At 34.3% G+C, this 12,315-nt stretch overlaps 1 protein-coding gene and 1 pseudogene across 4 annotated transcripts in view; both read right to left on the bottom strand.

Annotated features, from left to right (window-relative positions):
• Nucleotides 1-12,315, bottom strand: part of LOC147837710 (uncharacterized) — a 633,655-nt pseudogene that overhangs the window by 439,767 nt on the left and 181,573 nt on the right. The gene's annotated exons all lie outside the window — the stretch shown is intronic.
• Nucleotides 1-12,315, bottom strand: part of abtb2b (ankyrin repeat and BTB domain containing 2b) — an 89,313-nt gene that overhangs the window by 5,206 nt on the left and 71,792 nt on the right. For 2 of the 3 annotated variants that reach the window (XM_087312350.1, XM_087312349.1), the window contains 8 exons: nucleotides 10,642-10,807; nucleotides 10,416-10,505; nucleotides 9,957-10,058; nucleotides 8,374-8,470; nucleotides 6,876-7,011; nucleotides 4,251-4,525; nucleotides 1,886-2,064; nucleotides 1-67 (listed from right to left, as the gene is read on the bottom strand). The exon at nucleotides 1-67 is cut by the window's left edge and continues 39 nt beyond it. In XM_087312350.1, coding sequence (XP_087168476.1) covers nucleotides 1-67; nucleotides 1,886-2,064; nucleotides 4,251-4,525; nucleotides 6,876-7,011; nucleotides 8,374-8,470; nucleotides 9,957-10,058; nucleotides 10,416-10,505; nucleotides 10,642-10,725 — 1,030 coding nt within the window. In that variant the 5' untranslated portion in view covers nucleotides 10,726-10,807. Of the gene's footprint in view, nucleotides 68-1,885; nucleotides 2,065-4,250; nucleotides 4,526-5,003; nucleotides 5,928-6,115; nucleotides 7,012-8,373; nucleotides 8,471-9,956; nucleotides 10,059-10,415; nucleotides 10,506-10,641; nucleotides 10,808-12,315 lie in introns of those variants that run through there. The other variant, XR_015526503.1, reaches the window with a different exon arrangement.

Here is a 12,315-nt window from a genome sequence, read left to right as displayed (position 1 = left end):
GAGGAAGAGGAGCAGTACCGTAACAGTGACTGAAAATGATGCCCAGCTGTTGGATTATTGCCTCATTCTATAAAGAAAAAGAAAGCCTTTAAGAAAAGAAGGTACACTTTGCTTTTACAACTGATCTATAATAGAGATTATAGTCATTCTATATAGATCAGTGATTTTTACACATACACAAGCATCAGAGTACAGTGTATAACACAAATGTTGTCATTAGACTTTACACTTTTCATTGTTATTACATTCATCAGGGGTTTAATCTTTCACAAAAATAAAATACAAATACAACATTATGAAGCTGCAGGCCCTGAGTCCCAACCTGCACTTCTAGACCTATTGTTTTCTCAGACAGTGCCACCTGCTGTTTGAAAGATCGACTAACCTGAATTCAGCAGCTTTTAAATTGTGACTTAAACTATTTTTCTACTATAAAAATATTACGCTATGGTTGAATACATTAACATTCTGTTGTATTTTTATTCATATTTGTAAATAGATATTGTTCAAATATTTTAATATTTTTTAGAATTTTTTTTTTTTATCCTTAAGGATTTATCACTGTTTCGTATTGAGTTGAGAGAATGAATATTATCTTCATATAAAATAAATCACTAAACATCCAATAAATTATAGTACTGTGAATAATTTTCTCAGGACAAACTTTATTTTTGTGAACTTTTTCATGAGGTCCTACAAGTCATCAAGCTGTAAACAATGCCGAGAAAAAAGGTGAGAAATAATAATTGGATTAATAATTATTTTAAACATAAATAAAATAAATGCTTCGCATTCTTGTTGGGGAAATGTTTTATCTCTCAAGTGAAAAACTGGAAATATCTGCAGCCTTTGGTGAACTATATTAGTGTTGACAGACCCACTTTTTAAATTGTAATATCAATCTGGGGGAAAAAAAATACACATCACAAGCACATTATTTTTGCTTTAACCTAAGAGGTTTGAGTGCTACATATTGTAAATTCTATGCAGATTAACAGATATTTTGATTTCCAAAAAACTTTTTTGTAATCATTACAGAACCTATTAACAATTGTTAAACTGTTATTGTGTTACTGTTATTGTCTTTGGTAGCACTTTTACAGTAGACCTAAAAATAAAAAAATAAAAAATAACAATTAAAAACTAAAAATTGTTACAAATAATAATTGTGTTATATTTTATTCATTTTATTTTAACATTTTTACTTTAAAGTTTTTTTTATTATTATTTTGCCAGAAAACACACTGTAAGAAATCTGTAAATTAGCAGTTTTCCTTATTTTTTGATTCATGTTTTATTTAAATTTTTTACATTAATTCATGCTTTTGAATTGCATTATAGGACCTTAATAATTCTTCCAACAATTTGTAACCTTGACAATGTAGGAAAAGTGAATTTAAATATATATTTTTTTAATATATATTTTAAAGTGACTTAATGCCTGGGTTGGTGTTGTTTATTACGCTACAAAAACTTTGTAATAAACTGCCAGTACATATTCTGTTATTTTACAGATTTATTTCTCTCTATACAATTTGTTATCCATTATATTATTTCAACCTACTAAAATGTAAATAAAAGTCACTTTAAACTGTAGAGTTGAATTTTTAGCATTAAAAGTTGACAAAGCAGAGATTAAGGTCCCATAATGCAAGTCACAACTGTCAATAAACAGAATCTGTAAATTAATATATATTTTTAGTGTAAGAAAACATAAAACATAAGAACTAGTTTGAAGGAAAAGTGCAATTCCTAAGGAAAAAAAAAACAAAAAACTACTCAATTACAGTAATTTGATTATTTGTAATACTTCAATTGACGTAAAAAAAAACTATTATAGTTACATTGCAGTTTATAAACATTTTATTTTGTTTACAATGTATACCTTGCTGTTTTTGAGGATGTTAAACATCAGAGGAAGGCCGACACTGACTAGTTCCTCACAGTAGTCCTCCTCTTTGACTGAGGTAAAGTCTCTCAGAAGCGAGAGCATGACTCCAGCTCTGGACTTTTGCTGAGCGCTGCGCAGTGACTCCAACCACACGTGAAGCTTCCAGGGCACTCCTGCAGGATTAGAAGATATATAAGCACTTGTTTTCAAATAATCAAATGCTCACTAGATAAATGAGCTTTTTCAAACTTATCAAAGAACATCTGTGTGTTTGGGTTGTAGATATGACGTTTCTTTTTTTTACTGTCACAGATGATAATAATGAGTATACAGTTGTAGTCAAAATTATCCCTACTGTACAGTTTTTTCTTTTTTAAATGTTTCCCAAATGATGTTTAACAGAGCAAGGAATTTTTTTTACAGTATTTCCTATAATATTTTTTTGGCTTAGTATAATAGTCGTATTTGGCTAGAAAGTAGTTTTTAATTTTTTAAATAACATTTTAAGGTCAATATCATTAGCTGATTTTTTATTCTCTACAGAACAAACCATCGTTATGCAATGATTTGCCTAATTACCATAACTTGCCTACTTACCTAGTTAAACATTTACAGTTTTTCTCAGTCGCTTTGGTGCGTTTCTCACAACACCAGTGCATTTCTGCACAACAGTTGATGCATTTCTCAAAACAATTAGTACAAACTGCAAAACCTAGCTGATAACCTGCAAAAGCGCATCACATGCTAAAAATGGATAGTTCATTCCTCAAAACCAAGTATTGATGTCAATCAAAGTGTCAGTATCATCAAAATGAAAAGTCCTGACACCACTGTTTATGAACAAGATAGTCAAATGGCTTAGTCATGTTTTCATCATGACAGTTTACTCTGTACATTTTTTCAATGCAAAAAAGTCAGAGTTTGGTGAAACTTCCTAAAAAATCTAAAGATAGTACTACTGTATATACTATTAGCACAGCCAATTGAAAACTACAGTAAAGTTAGACATCACTGCATTTAGTGAGGTATCTGAGTATAAGACACTGAATATGTGTGTTTCACATTTTTTCTGCATTTGCTCTTTACAATTTAATTTTTTTTCACAGCATTTTGCAGTAGAATAAATCCACACCCTTATTTACAACAAACATAAACTCCCTTTAGGTAGAGCTGTGCACAACTGTACACAATATTGCAGAACATATTGGAACTGAACCAACATACATACACAGGTCTGTAAATCATTCATGAAACTAAAGACATTTTCAGTAAAATAAAGATTTAAACATTTTTTTTTTTTATAAACCTAGCTTGCAAGATTTTGACAACTAGTTCAACATTTTTGTATGTAATGACTCAAGCAATGAAATGAGAACTGTTAGTTTAATATGGAATGACTATTCAGCACTTACAAGTTTAGTTAATTTTAACTGACACGAGCATACTTCAATAAATTAAAGCTCTTATAAATAATAATAATAAAAAAGTTACATCTTTAATAAACAACTCAGGCCTAATTTTGCAAATTTCATTTTATTTTAGTACATTTTTACACCTTACAAACTTGATACAGTTTATTAATTTTGACCTTAAAATAATTTTTAATTTTTTTTTTTTATAAAAAAAACTACCTGTATTCTAGCCAAAACAAAACAAATAAGACTTTCTCCAGAAGAAAAAAATATTATCAGACATACTGTGAAAGTTTTCTTGCTCTATTAAACATAATTTGGGAAATTTTTAAAAAAGAAAAAAGAAATCAAAGTGGGTTGAATAATTCTGGTTGCAACTGTATAAAAACAGAACCTCCGGCAAAGTTCATTTTTGGTGCGACTCTTGTTGGGAGTGGAGAGCTACTGGATTTTCCTAACCCTCCGGTCGACGACCAAACTTTATTTTTTTCTAAATGTCTGCGTATGCTTGCAACTTTTTGATAGTTTGAGCTTGTAGGGGTGGCATTTTCTACAATAAATCCCTTCAATTATTCTCAATTTAGTGTCTGAGTTTGGTTGTCGTCCGAAGGGGATCTTTTGCATAAGTTTTTTTTGCTACCCTTAGGAAATCCACCACTCACAACCTTATTACATTTATTATGCCCATGTAGCTGTTTCCCCCTAGACTTGGGGCGTAAAAAACTATAAAATGAAGTTTTGTTGACACCCCTATATATTGCAAATGTCCCACATCTCAAAAAAAAAAGTGACCCCTTACATTTTCTCAAACATCAGACTTTAAACTACATAAACATAAAAAAATTTTCCTTAAAAAGTGTTTTACAAAAAAAAAAATAATAATTTAACTGCCTGTTTGTTAAATACTAACTTAATATTGAATTTTTTTTTTCAAGTTAATACCCTACCCAATGATCTTAGCTCCATGGTAACATCCAAATAGCCATGCTCAGCACTGTAAAATGATGCCTCTTGCAAAGCTTTCATACGGGTCTTGCATAGCTTGGGCAAAGCATCTTCTGACACCAGGCTGAGGTTAGGGGAAGGAGGAGGTGGTAAGGAATGTCCGTTCCGGCCAGACGCCTGCGTCTCGCCATCAACACCCTCTGCCAGGATCTCCTCCAGCGAGAGCACATCTTCCCTCACCTTCTGAGGCTGAGAGAGGAGCTTCCTCAAAACATTCCTGAAAAAAAAAACAGTAGTTCTTCAGTTAAGGGATATATGCTTAGGTAGATTTAACAGAATGTTTGTTGGAGAGAAAATGAATTATTGGTCACATAAATAAATATGATCGAAAAGGTAAAACAATGGCGTAATCTGCTTCGTAACTATCATAATATTATGCTTTGGTGCAAAACCAACCTTTTTTTTTCTAGTACTGTGCTACAAATGTTGTTAAGGACTGTCATTAGTGATGGCTCACATTTGATAGAGTACAGCTAATTAAAACGTTTGAGTTCAGATTACTTAAGTATTATTAGTACTGAAAAAAGTGAGTCAATCCATTGTAACTTGGAACAGTTAAGTTGACTTAATTTTTATAATTATGCACACTATTAATTTACTTAATCATTTTAAGGCAAATAGTTTTACTCACATTTTCAAGTAAAGTCAACTAATCACAGCAATGGGTGTAATGTTTTTTGTTTTAGTTTTTATTTAGTAAAACAAACAAATTGCTTTTAACGGTGTACAGTTATCTTTGACTTTACTTTATTATCTGTGTTCATTTACTTTACTCCTTTGTTCATTGTGGTAAATACTAACTGCATGTCCATACTCTTTAAAAACTCTTTAATTTCTTCTTACAAACAATTAACTGTGACATTTAAAATCCTTTAAAGGATTGTTAGGCTGCATTATTCAGGGCAACCAGGTTAGGAACACCTAAACTGTAGAAGACACTGTAGTTTGAAACCTCATCTGGAGGTTCACATAATCTTGAATCCAGCCTGTATCCAGATAACATGGTTGCTTATAATATATATAATAGTGCATATAATATTGTGTTACGTCTCATAATTTGTTTATTTTTTGTTTGCAGATTGCTGCCACCTGTTGTTAATCTGGGCAGCTAATTGCCCACGCTATATAAATTAGCTGCAGTGGACCAGAAGCCAAGAGAGAGGGGAGATTATGCGTCTCAGTTTATTTAATCCAGTCCTAGATATAGGGGCTTGTGACTCGTGCGCTTTATTAATAATGTGGATTAATTTATGTATAGTGTGAGTAGGGTGTAGGGTGTCCTTTGTTAATTTAAACCTTTTTCTCCTGTTTTGGTGGGTAGGCAGGAAGGAAGGGAAGTAATTTGTATTTTTCTTTCTTTCGGGAATGTTTATTGTGTTAGGAAAGTTATTTAGACTTTAAAGTTATTGGATTGATTTGTTTGTTATTTTTGTTCTTCCTTACCCTGATGTATTATATTTGTTTATATTATGTTCTTTAAAATTGTTTACTTATTTTTTTTTTTATATATTTGATGGTGATCAAAAATAGAGTTAATTTAAAATATTCTCCCCTCTTTTTTCATTTGTTGCTTCCTGTTTATTTTAAGCCCTAGATTTTTGTAGTAACGTAACATTTTTCTTTTCTTTCTAAAATATTTTTCAAATAATGTTTAACAGAGCAAGGAAATTTTCTGATATCATATAAAAATGTCTGATAATATTTTTTTTTTTTGGAGAAAATCTTATTTGTTTTATTTCTGTTAGAATAAAAGCAGCTTTTAATAAAAAATTATTAGTTATTATTTTATTAAATTATATGTTATTACATTTATTATTATTATTATAATTATTATTATTATTACTGTAAATAATTATAATTTTTTTTGTCAACAGAACAAACCATCATTATACAATACCTTGCCTAATAAACCTAACCTGCCTAGTTACCCTAATTAACCTAGTTAAGCCTTTAAATGTCACTTTAAGCTGTATAAAAGTGTCTTGAAAAATCTAGTCTAATTATTTACTGTCATCATGGCAAAGATAAAATAAATCAGTTATTAGAATTGAGTTATTAAAACTATTATGTTTAGAATTGTGTTCAAAGAAAATCTTCTCTCTGTTAAACAGAAATTGTGGAAAAATAAACAAGGGGCCTAATAATTCTGACCTCAACTGTATATTCATCGCTGCTAATGTTAGATAATGGAAATTAAGCTGATCATTCTTAGATCATGTTTACAAGCATGATTTTGGATTTTTAATAATGCATTAATAAATGCTACTAAACATTTAAACCTCCATAAGTGGTTACACTTATTATTATGAAAGAAATCCAATAAAATCCATTCCTGTCCTCCTCTGGAAGTGGTGGGAACTGGACAAGTGCTTTAGCACAATTTACATGTGATTGGATTGATGAAAATAAATCCTAATATGAGGAGTAGACAGAGCATAAGAATGATCTTTCAGACCTAAACATAACATTTCCTTATTACTGTAGTTGTAGTTGGCTAGGGGGAAGTGTGTACTTGAACTTTGTGTTAATATGATCTGTTCCAGGCTGTTGGAGGATGATGGTATTACCTATGGCCATGGGCGGCAGCATGACTGAAGCAGTTCATGTCCTCATAGAGCGATGATGTCAATGTGTTACTGTCCTGGGACCTCAACAGGGGGTCCGCACCTCGCGCCAGGAGTAAACTAACCATCTCGTAATTCCCTGTGAGATTGCGCAAGGAGAAAAGTGACCAGAGGAAAAGGAAAAACAGATGGTGAAATTTCATGGCTCTGTATTCGAAATGAGAGAGAACCACAATAAAAGAAAAAAGAGCACAATTCATGATCACTACTGTAATGTTATTAGATGGGTCATGTCATGAGAAATTAACTCATTCTTGATCTTTTGAGATTAAAGCGTATAAAGTTGTGCAAAAACAGTCATTTTTCTAACTCTCAAACATGCCCTCCTCCAAATACAACTGCACTTTCTTGAACATTCTGACAATTAAACTAAAACCCAAATTTACAATTAACAATGCCTTTTGAACTTCAGAAATTTGACCTGCTTGATCAATGTGAGGTATTAAAGGGATAGTTAACACAAAATTGATGATTTGGTCATTTACTCACTCACTTTTTCCAAGCCATGCAGTTTATTATTGTATATATTTTTATTTTTATGTCTATTTGCACCTGTTAAACAAAAAATATATATTGAAGAATGTTGGAAATCTGCAACCATTGGCTTTTATAATATTTGTTTTTCCTTTTATGAAAGTCAGTGGTTAAAGATTTCCCTCTTAGCTTAGTCCCTTTATTAATCCGGGTTCTACACGGAGGAATGAACCGCCAACTTATCCAGCACATGTTTTACACAGCAGATGCCCTTCCAGCTGCAACCCATCCCTGGGAAACGTCCATACACACTCATACACTACGGACAACTTAGCCTAACCAATTCACCTACCAATTCAATGTCTTTGGACTGTGAGGAAAAACGGAGCACCCGGAGGAACCTTCTTGCTGTGAGGCGACAGCACTACCAAAAGTGCCATCGCCTCACCCCGATTTCCAACATTTTTAATATATTTTCAATTGTGCTCAACAGAAGAAAAAAAAATCTCAAACTGGTTTGGAACAAGTCAAGAGTGAGTGCACGTCAGAATGTTCATATTTGGTTGAACTAACACTTTAAGGGAAAAGTATGTGGCATACTTCCATCTATCCAACCATATCTGACTTATTTTTCTATAGGATATTAGTAAAGAACCTTAAACCATCATTTTTACATAATAAAAATCAGAAAAAATTTAAGGTAGCAGAACCTGTTGTATCTTCATTTTGTAAAGGTTTTTAACCGAAGGCTATGAACTGTGGCGAAAAACATCTTCCTGACCCAATTCAGTCATCTATTGTATAGTTTGTGGCTTCTACAGTTTGGCTTTTGTCTGCCAAAACAGCGCTATATTTTTTAAGGATTCCTGTTTGGGATGGGAGTGATCAACCTTTCCAAGAGGGCGGTAAATCTGAGCTGGTGGAAATTGGGCGAGATGGAAGTGTGAGGGAGTTGTGCTACACACACCTGCTGCAGATGCCAACTGGAGAGGCGTCTCAGAGGTGTTCTCCTGTCCGTAACGGATGGCTGCTCCTTCCACATTCGCCCCAGCATCTAGTAGAAGCTGAAAATACAGACATACAGGTGAACATCTGCTGACTGTAAACACAAGAATAGTACTATACAGTACTTTATACAGTGCTCAGCATAAAGTACACCCCACCACAGATCTCTCTTTTAAATGAATTTTACATTAAAGATGATTTACAATAATATATTTGTGCGCACTCAAAAAAAAATAAAAAAAACTAATTGGATGAATTTAACAGAGAGCAGGATTTCCATCCAATAAATTTGTTCAACACCACCAACAACAGAAAAACTATTTATACAATAAATACAACCAAGTTTGTCCAACATGTTTGTATCAAGTAAAAGTTTAAACACATTGATGTTTTTATCTAACTTAAACTCAAAGGTCTTATCATATGCGTTATGTATATTATGTGTTGTGCATTTCAAAGTCACCCCCCCCCCCCCCACACACACACACACACACACACACACACACACCAGGTCGTGGTAAAATTGACAAACGTTAACCGTTCCGTGGTGATAAAAAGGTTGGGGACCACTGCTCTAGTGGACAGGGAAACCTTGTATGCACAGACATCAGTTAGCCTATAAATCATTTATTTTGTTTGTTAAGCGCAAAGATTTATTTCTAAATTCAGTTCTAATTTCCAGCAAACTAATAAATGAACAGTAATAACAAAGTGTGGTCAAAAACCTGAGTTATATCCAAATACACATGCTGTGCCCCATATGATCTAAAACCTGCAGGCGGGCAAATCTAAGCTTGTTTTTAATAAAACAAATATGAATATGGATATAATAAATAATGCTGCATATAATAATTACATTATACAAAAGCAAATTGTTATAAATAAACTGAAAAAGTCCCCGAGATGAAGAAGGCATAAATGTGTGGTTTTTATATTTATGTAGGCTAGAAAATAATATGTTTTGTAATATTTTAATCCTTTATATTTATGTCCTATATATATATATATCCTTATTATATCCTGAATATATCCCTAATATTTAAATTCTTTTTCATATGTTAAGATATTTGCGTATTGCTCTACATCTTGTGTGTATTAAGCAGTGTGTAAGCGAGGCGCACAACTAACGCGCTCTGCGTTGGACTTTAGACCGGCTTTGTTCTGGTCTATAGAACAGACTATTACTATAGTTTCTGAAATTAGCAACGCGCCAGCAATGTGCCTCAATACGCCTCCCTTTTTAGACCAGAACACCTATAAGCGAACATATGAACGCAAATGCAATCAAAATGACTCTTGCGCCAAGCTGAAACTAGCAAACAACAATTGCAACGCTCCTTGAGCCACATTGCGCCGGGTGTATGATAGGGCCCTATGACTTAAACTATTAAATTGACTATAAATATAGTTGTTTGCAATGTATGTTGGTATACTTAAAATCAGTCAAATACTAAATCTTAGTGGTTGACAATTTTTAGAATCAGCTGTAAAGCATGTTTTGTGATTGGGAGTAAAATAATGCTTAAAAAACAAACAGCACTTTACCTGAGCTACTGAAATATGACCATGTAACACAGCAAATGTGAGTGCCACCCAGTGGCGGCTGTCTGCATGAACCGAGGGATGTTTGGGTGAGCACATGGGTACCTAAAAACAAAAGACCGTCAGCTTTCATATTCAGTGGAAGTCAAAATTATTAGCACTCTTGTGCAATATTTGGTCTTTTTAAAATATTTCTTAAGTGATATTTAACAAATTATATATATTTTTTTTCTCTTGTAAAAGTCTTATTTGTTTTATTTCAGCTAGATTAAAAGCAGTTTTACATTTTTAAACCATTTTAAAGTCAATATTATTAGCCCTCTTAAGGCTCTTACCTACCCAGCTGTCAAATGTATAATTTTTTAAACATATATAAGCATACTACCACATTATATTTTAATTTTAACCTTTACACTCCTCCCCCCAAAAATAGCAACCTAGAGCATAAATGGTGGTACATACTGCTACGTCCAGATTGGCTCCAGCATCAATCAGCATCTGGACTAAAGCTTCGTCTCCAGCCGAGCAGGCGTACATCAGCGGGGTCATACCCTGCCACAGATGCAGAAAGAGAATTTGACATCTGGACCAAAAACATGATATCAATGTAACAAAGTGATGTATGGTTTGGTCTTAGGTGCTGACAGGTGGTGTTAATGTCTGGTTTGCGGTTCTGATCTCACGGTACCTGGTCATCCATGCTGTTGACACCATCTGGCCCCAGCAACTCAATGGCCTGGCCAATCAGATCAGTGCGGCCGCAGTTGAGCATGCGGAAGCCGAGGTCCAGCTGGAACTTATCTGTGGCGGCTTTGGCATCCAGCCGCCTGAAGGAACTAAAACAGCACTCGGGCCTACAATTGATAGAAGAACAGTTAAAACATGGACAAATGGATTTGAAGAAAGTAAGTGGGGGAAAAAATGGTGGTGGTGGTGTTCATTACATGTTTTCATGGGTGGAGTGCCGTATTTTCCTCAAGTGTTTTCAAGTGATTAAGAATAAGCCTGAGGTTTGACCTCAGTGTGAGAAGCACGAAATATCTGAGGTTTGCATAAGGTCTTTGCCATTGCTTTAATACGGTGAGATGGAAAGTCACTTTTATGGAGGCAGCGTGAGATCATGTCTAATACATTCAGCTCTGTGACATTTTAAGTGCTTGACTTTTTTCCAACGTTTAAAGTCTGTTGACATTATTTAAACATTGATTGAATTAGTCTTAGGGCTTATTCCCACAGAACGTGCTATACCATTCAAATGAGCTACTTTCAGATAGCTTTTAATGTAAAAGTAATGCTAGAAGGTTGCTAAGCTGTTTTAAATGCTTGTGTAAAGAAGGCCGGCTAGTGAAGTGCTATCGTTAGAGGCCATTTATTTTAGCCTTCTTGTTAGAGCAACTGACTTTCATGTGGAGAGTCGCCAGTTCAATCCCAGCTTGGAGCGGGTTGGGTGGTGTCGCACTGGCAGGGTTACGTTGGATGGGAGTGAGGTTTAGGGGGGTAAGTGTAATAGAGGCCAGTTAGTGAAGTGTTGTGTAGGAAAACCTTATTCCTTTGGCCTCTAAACGTGCTACAGTATATCGACAGATGCTAAAGGCCATTTTTTTAGTCTCCTTGTTAGAGCAACTGACTCTCATGCGGAGAGTCCCCCGGTTTGATCCCAGCTTGGAGCGGGTTGGGTGGTGTAGGACTGGCGGGGTTACGTTGATGCCGCGACCCAGATGGGAGTGAGGTTTAGGGGGAGTGTAATTGAAGTCAGTTAGTGAAGTGCTGTGTAGGTAAACCTCACGTCTCTGACCTCTAAAAGTGCTCTAGCCAAAGTTGCTAGAGGTCATGGTCTTAAGCCTCCTTGTTAGAGCAACTGACTCTCATGCAAGTCGCAGGTTTGATCCCAGTTCGGAGTGGGTTGGGTAGTGTAGGACCGACAGGGTTACAGCTTTGCTATCCTATCATGCAGTCATTTAGCTTTTTAGTTATTACCAGTTGAGTGGTAGCCAACGCATGCTACATAGTTGCTAAGATATTCTAAGTAATTAGGTGTTTTTATGCAGTTAATAAACTGTTCAGATGTTGCTAAGGTGGTCAAGCAATTGTTGGGTATTACTAAGCTGTTGCTAAGCTATTTCGAGATGTTAGAATATAGCCATACAGTTTCCTAAATATTACAATTATTCCTAAAGTTTTCTTGGTGGTTGTCAGGGCATTGTTTCGCAGTTGTTAAGCTGTTCTGACTGGTTGCTCAGGTGTTTTTTGGGTGACTGCTATTTAATTGTTATTACTTGGGGCTTGATAGTTCATTGCCATGCTGTTTCTTTTATTGTTTTACCAAAGCTGAGTGGTAGCAAATGCCTGCTACATAGTAGAT

Source organism: Danio rerio, chromosome 25 (genome assembly GCF_052040795.2).
Source record: "Danio rerio strain M-AB ecotype USA chromosome 25, GRCz13ab, whole genome shotgun sequence".
Classification (NCBI taxonomy): domain Eukaryota; kingdom Metazoa; phylum Chordata; class Actinopteri; order Cypriniformes; family Danionidae; genus Danio; species Danio rerio.
The sequence above is the reverse complement of the archived record's forward strand: the minus strand, read 5'-3'. Positions and strand labels throughout refer to the sequence as shown.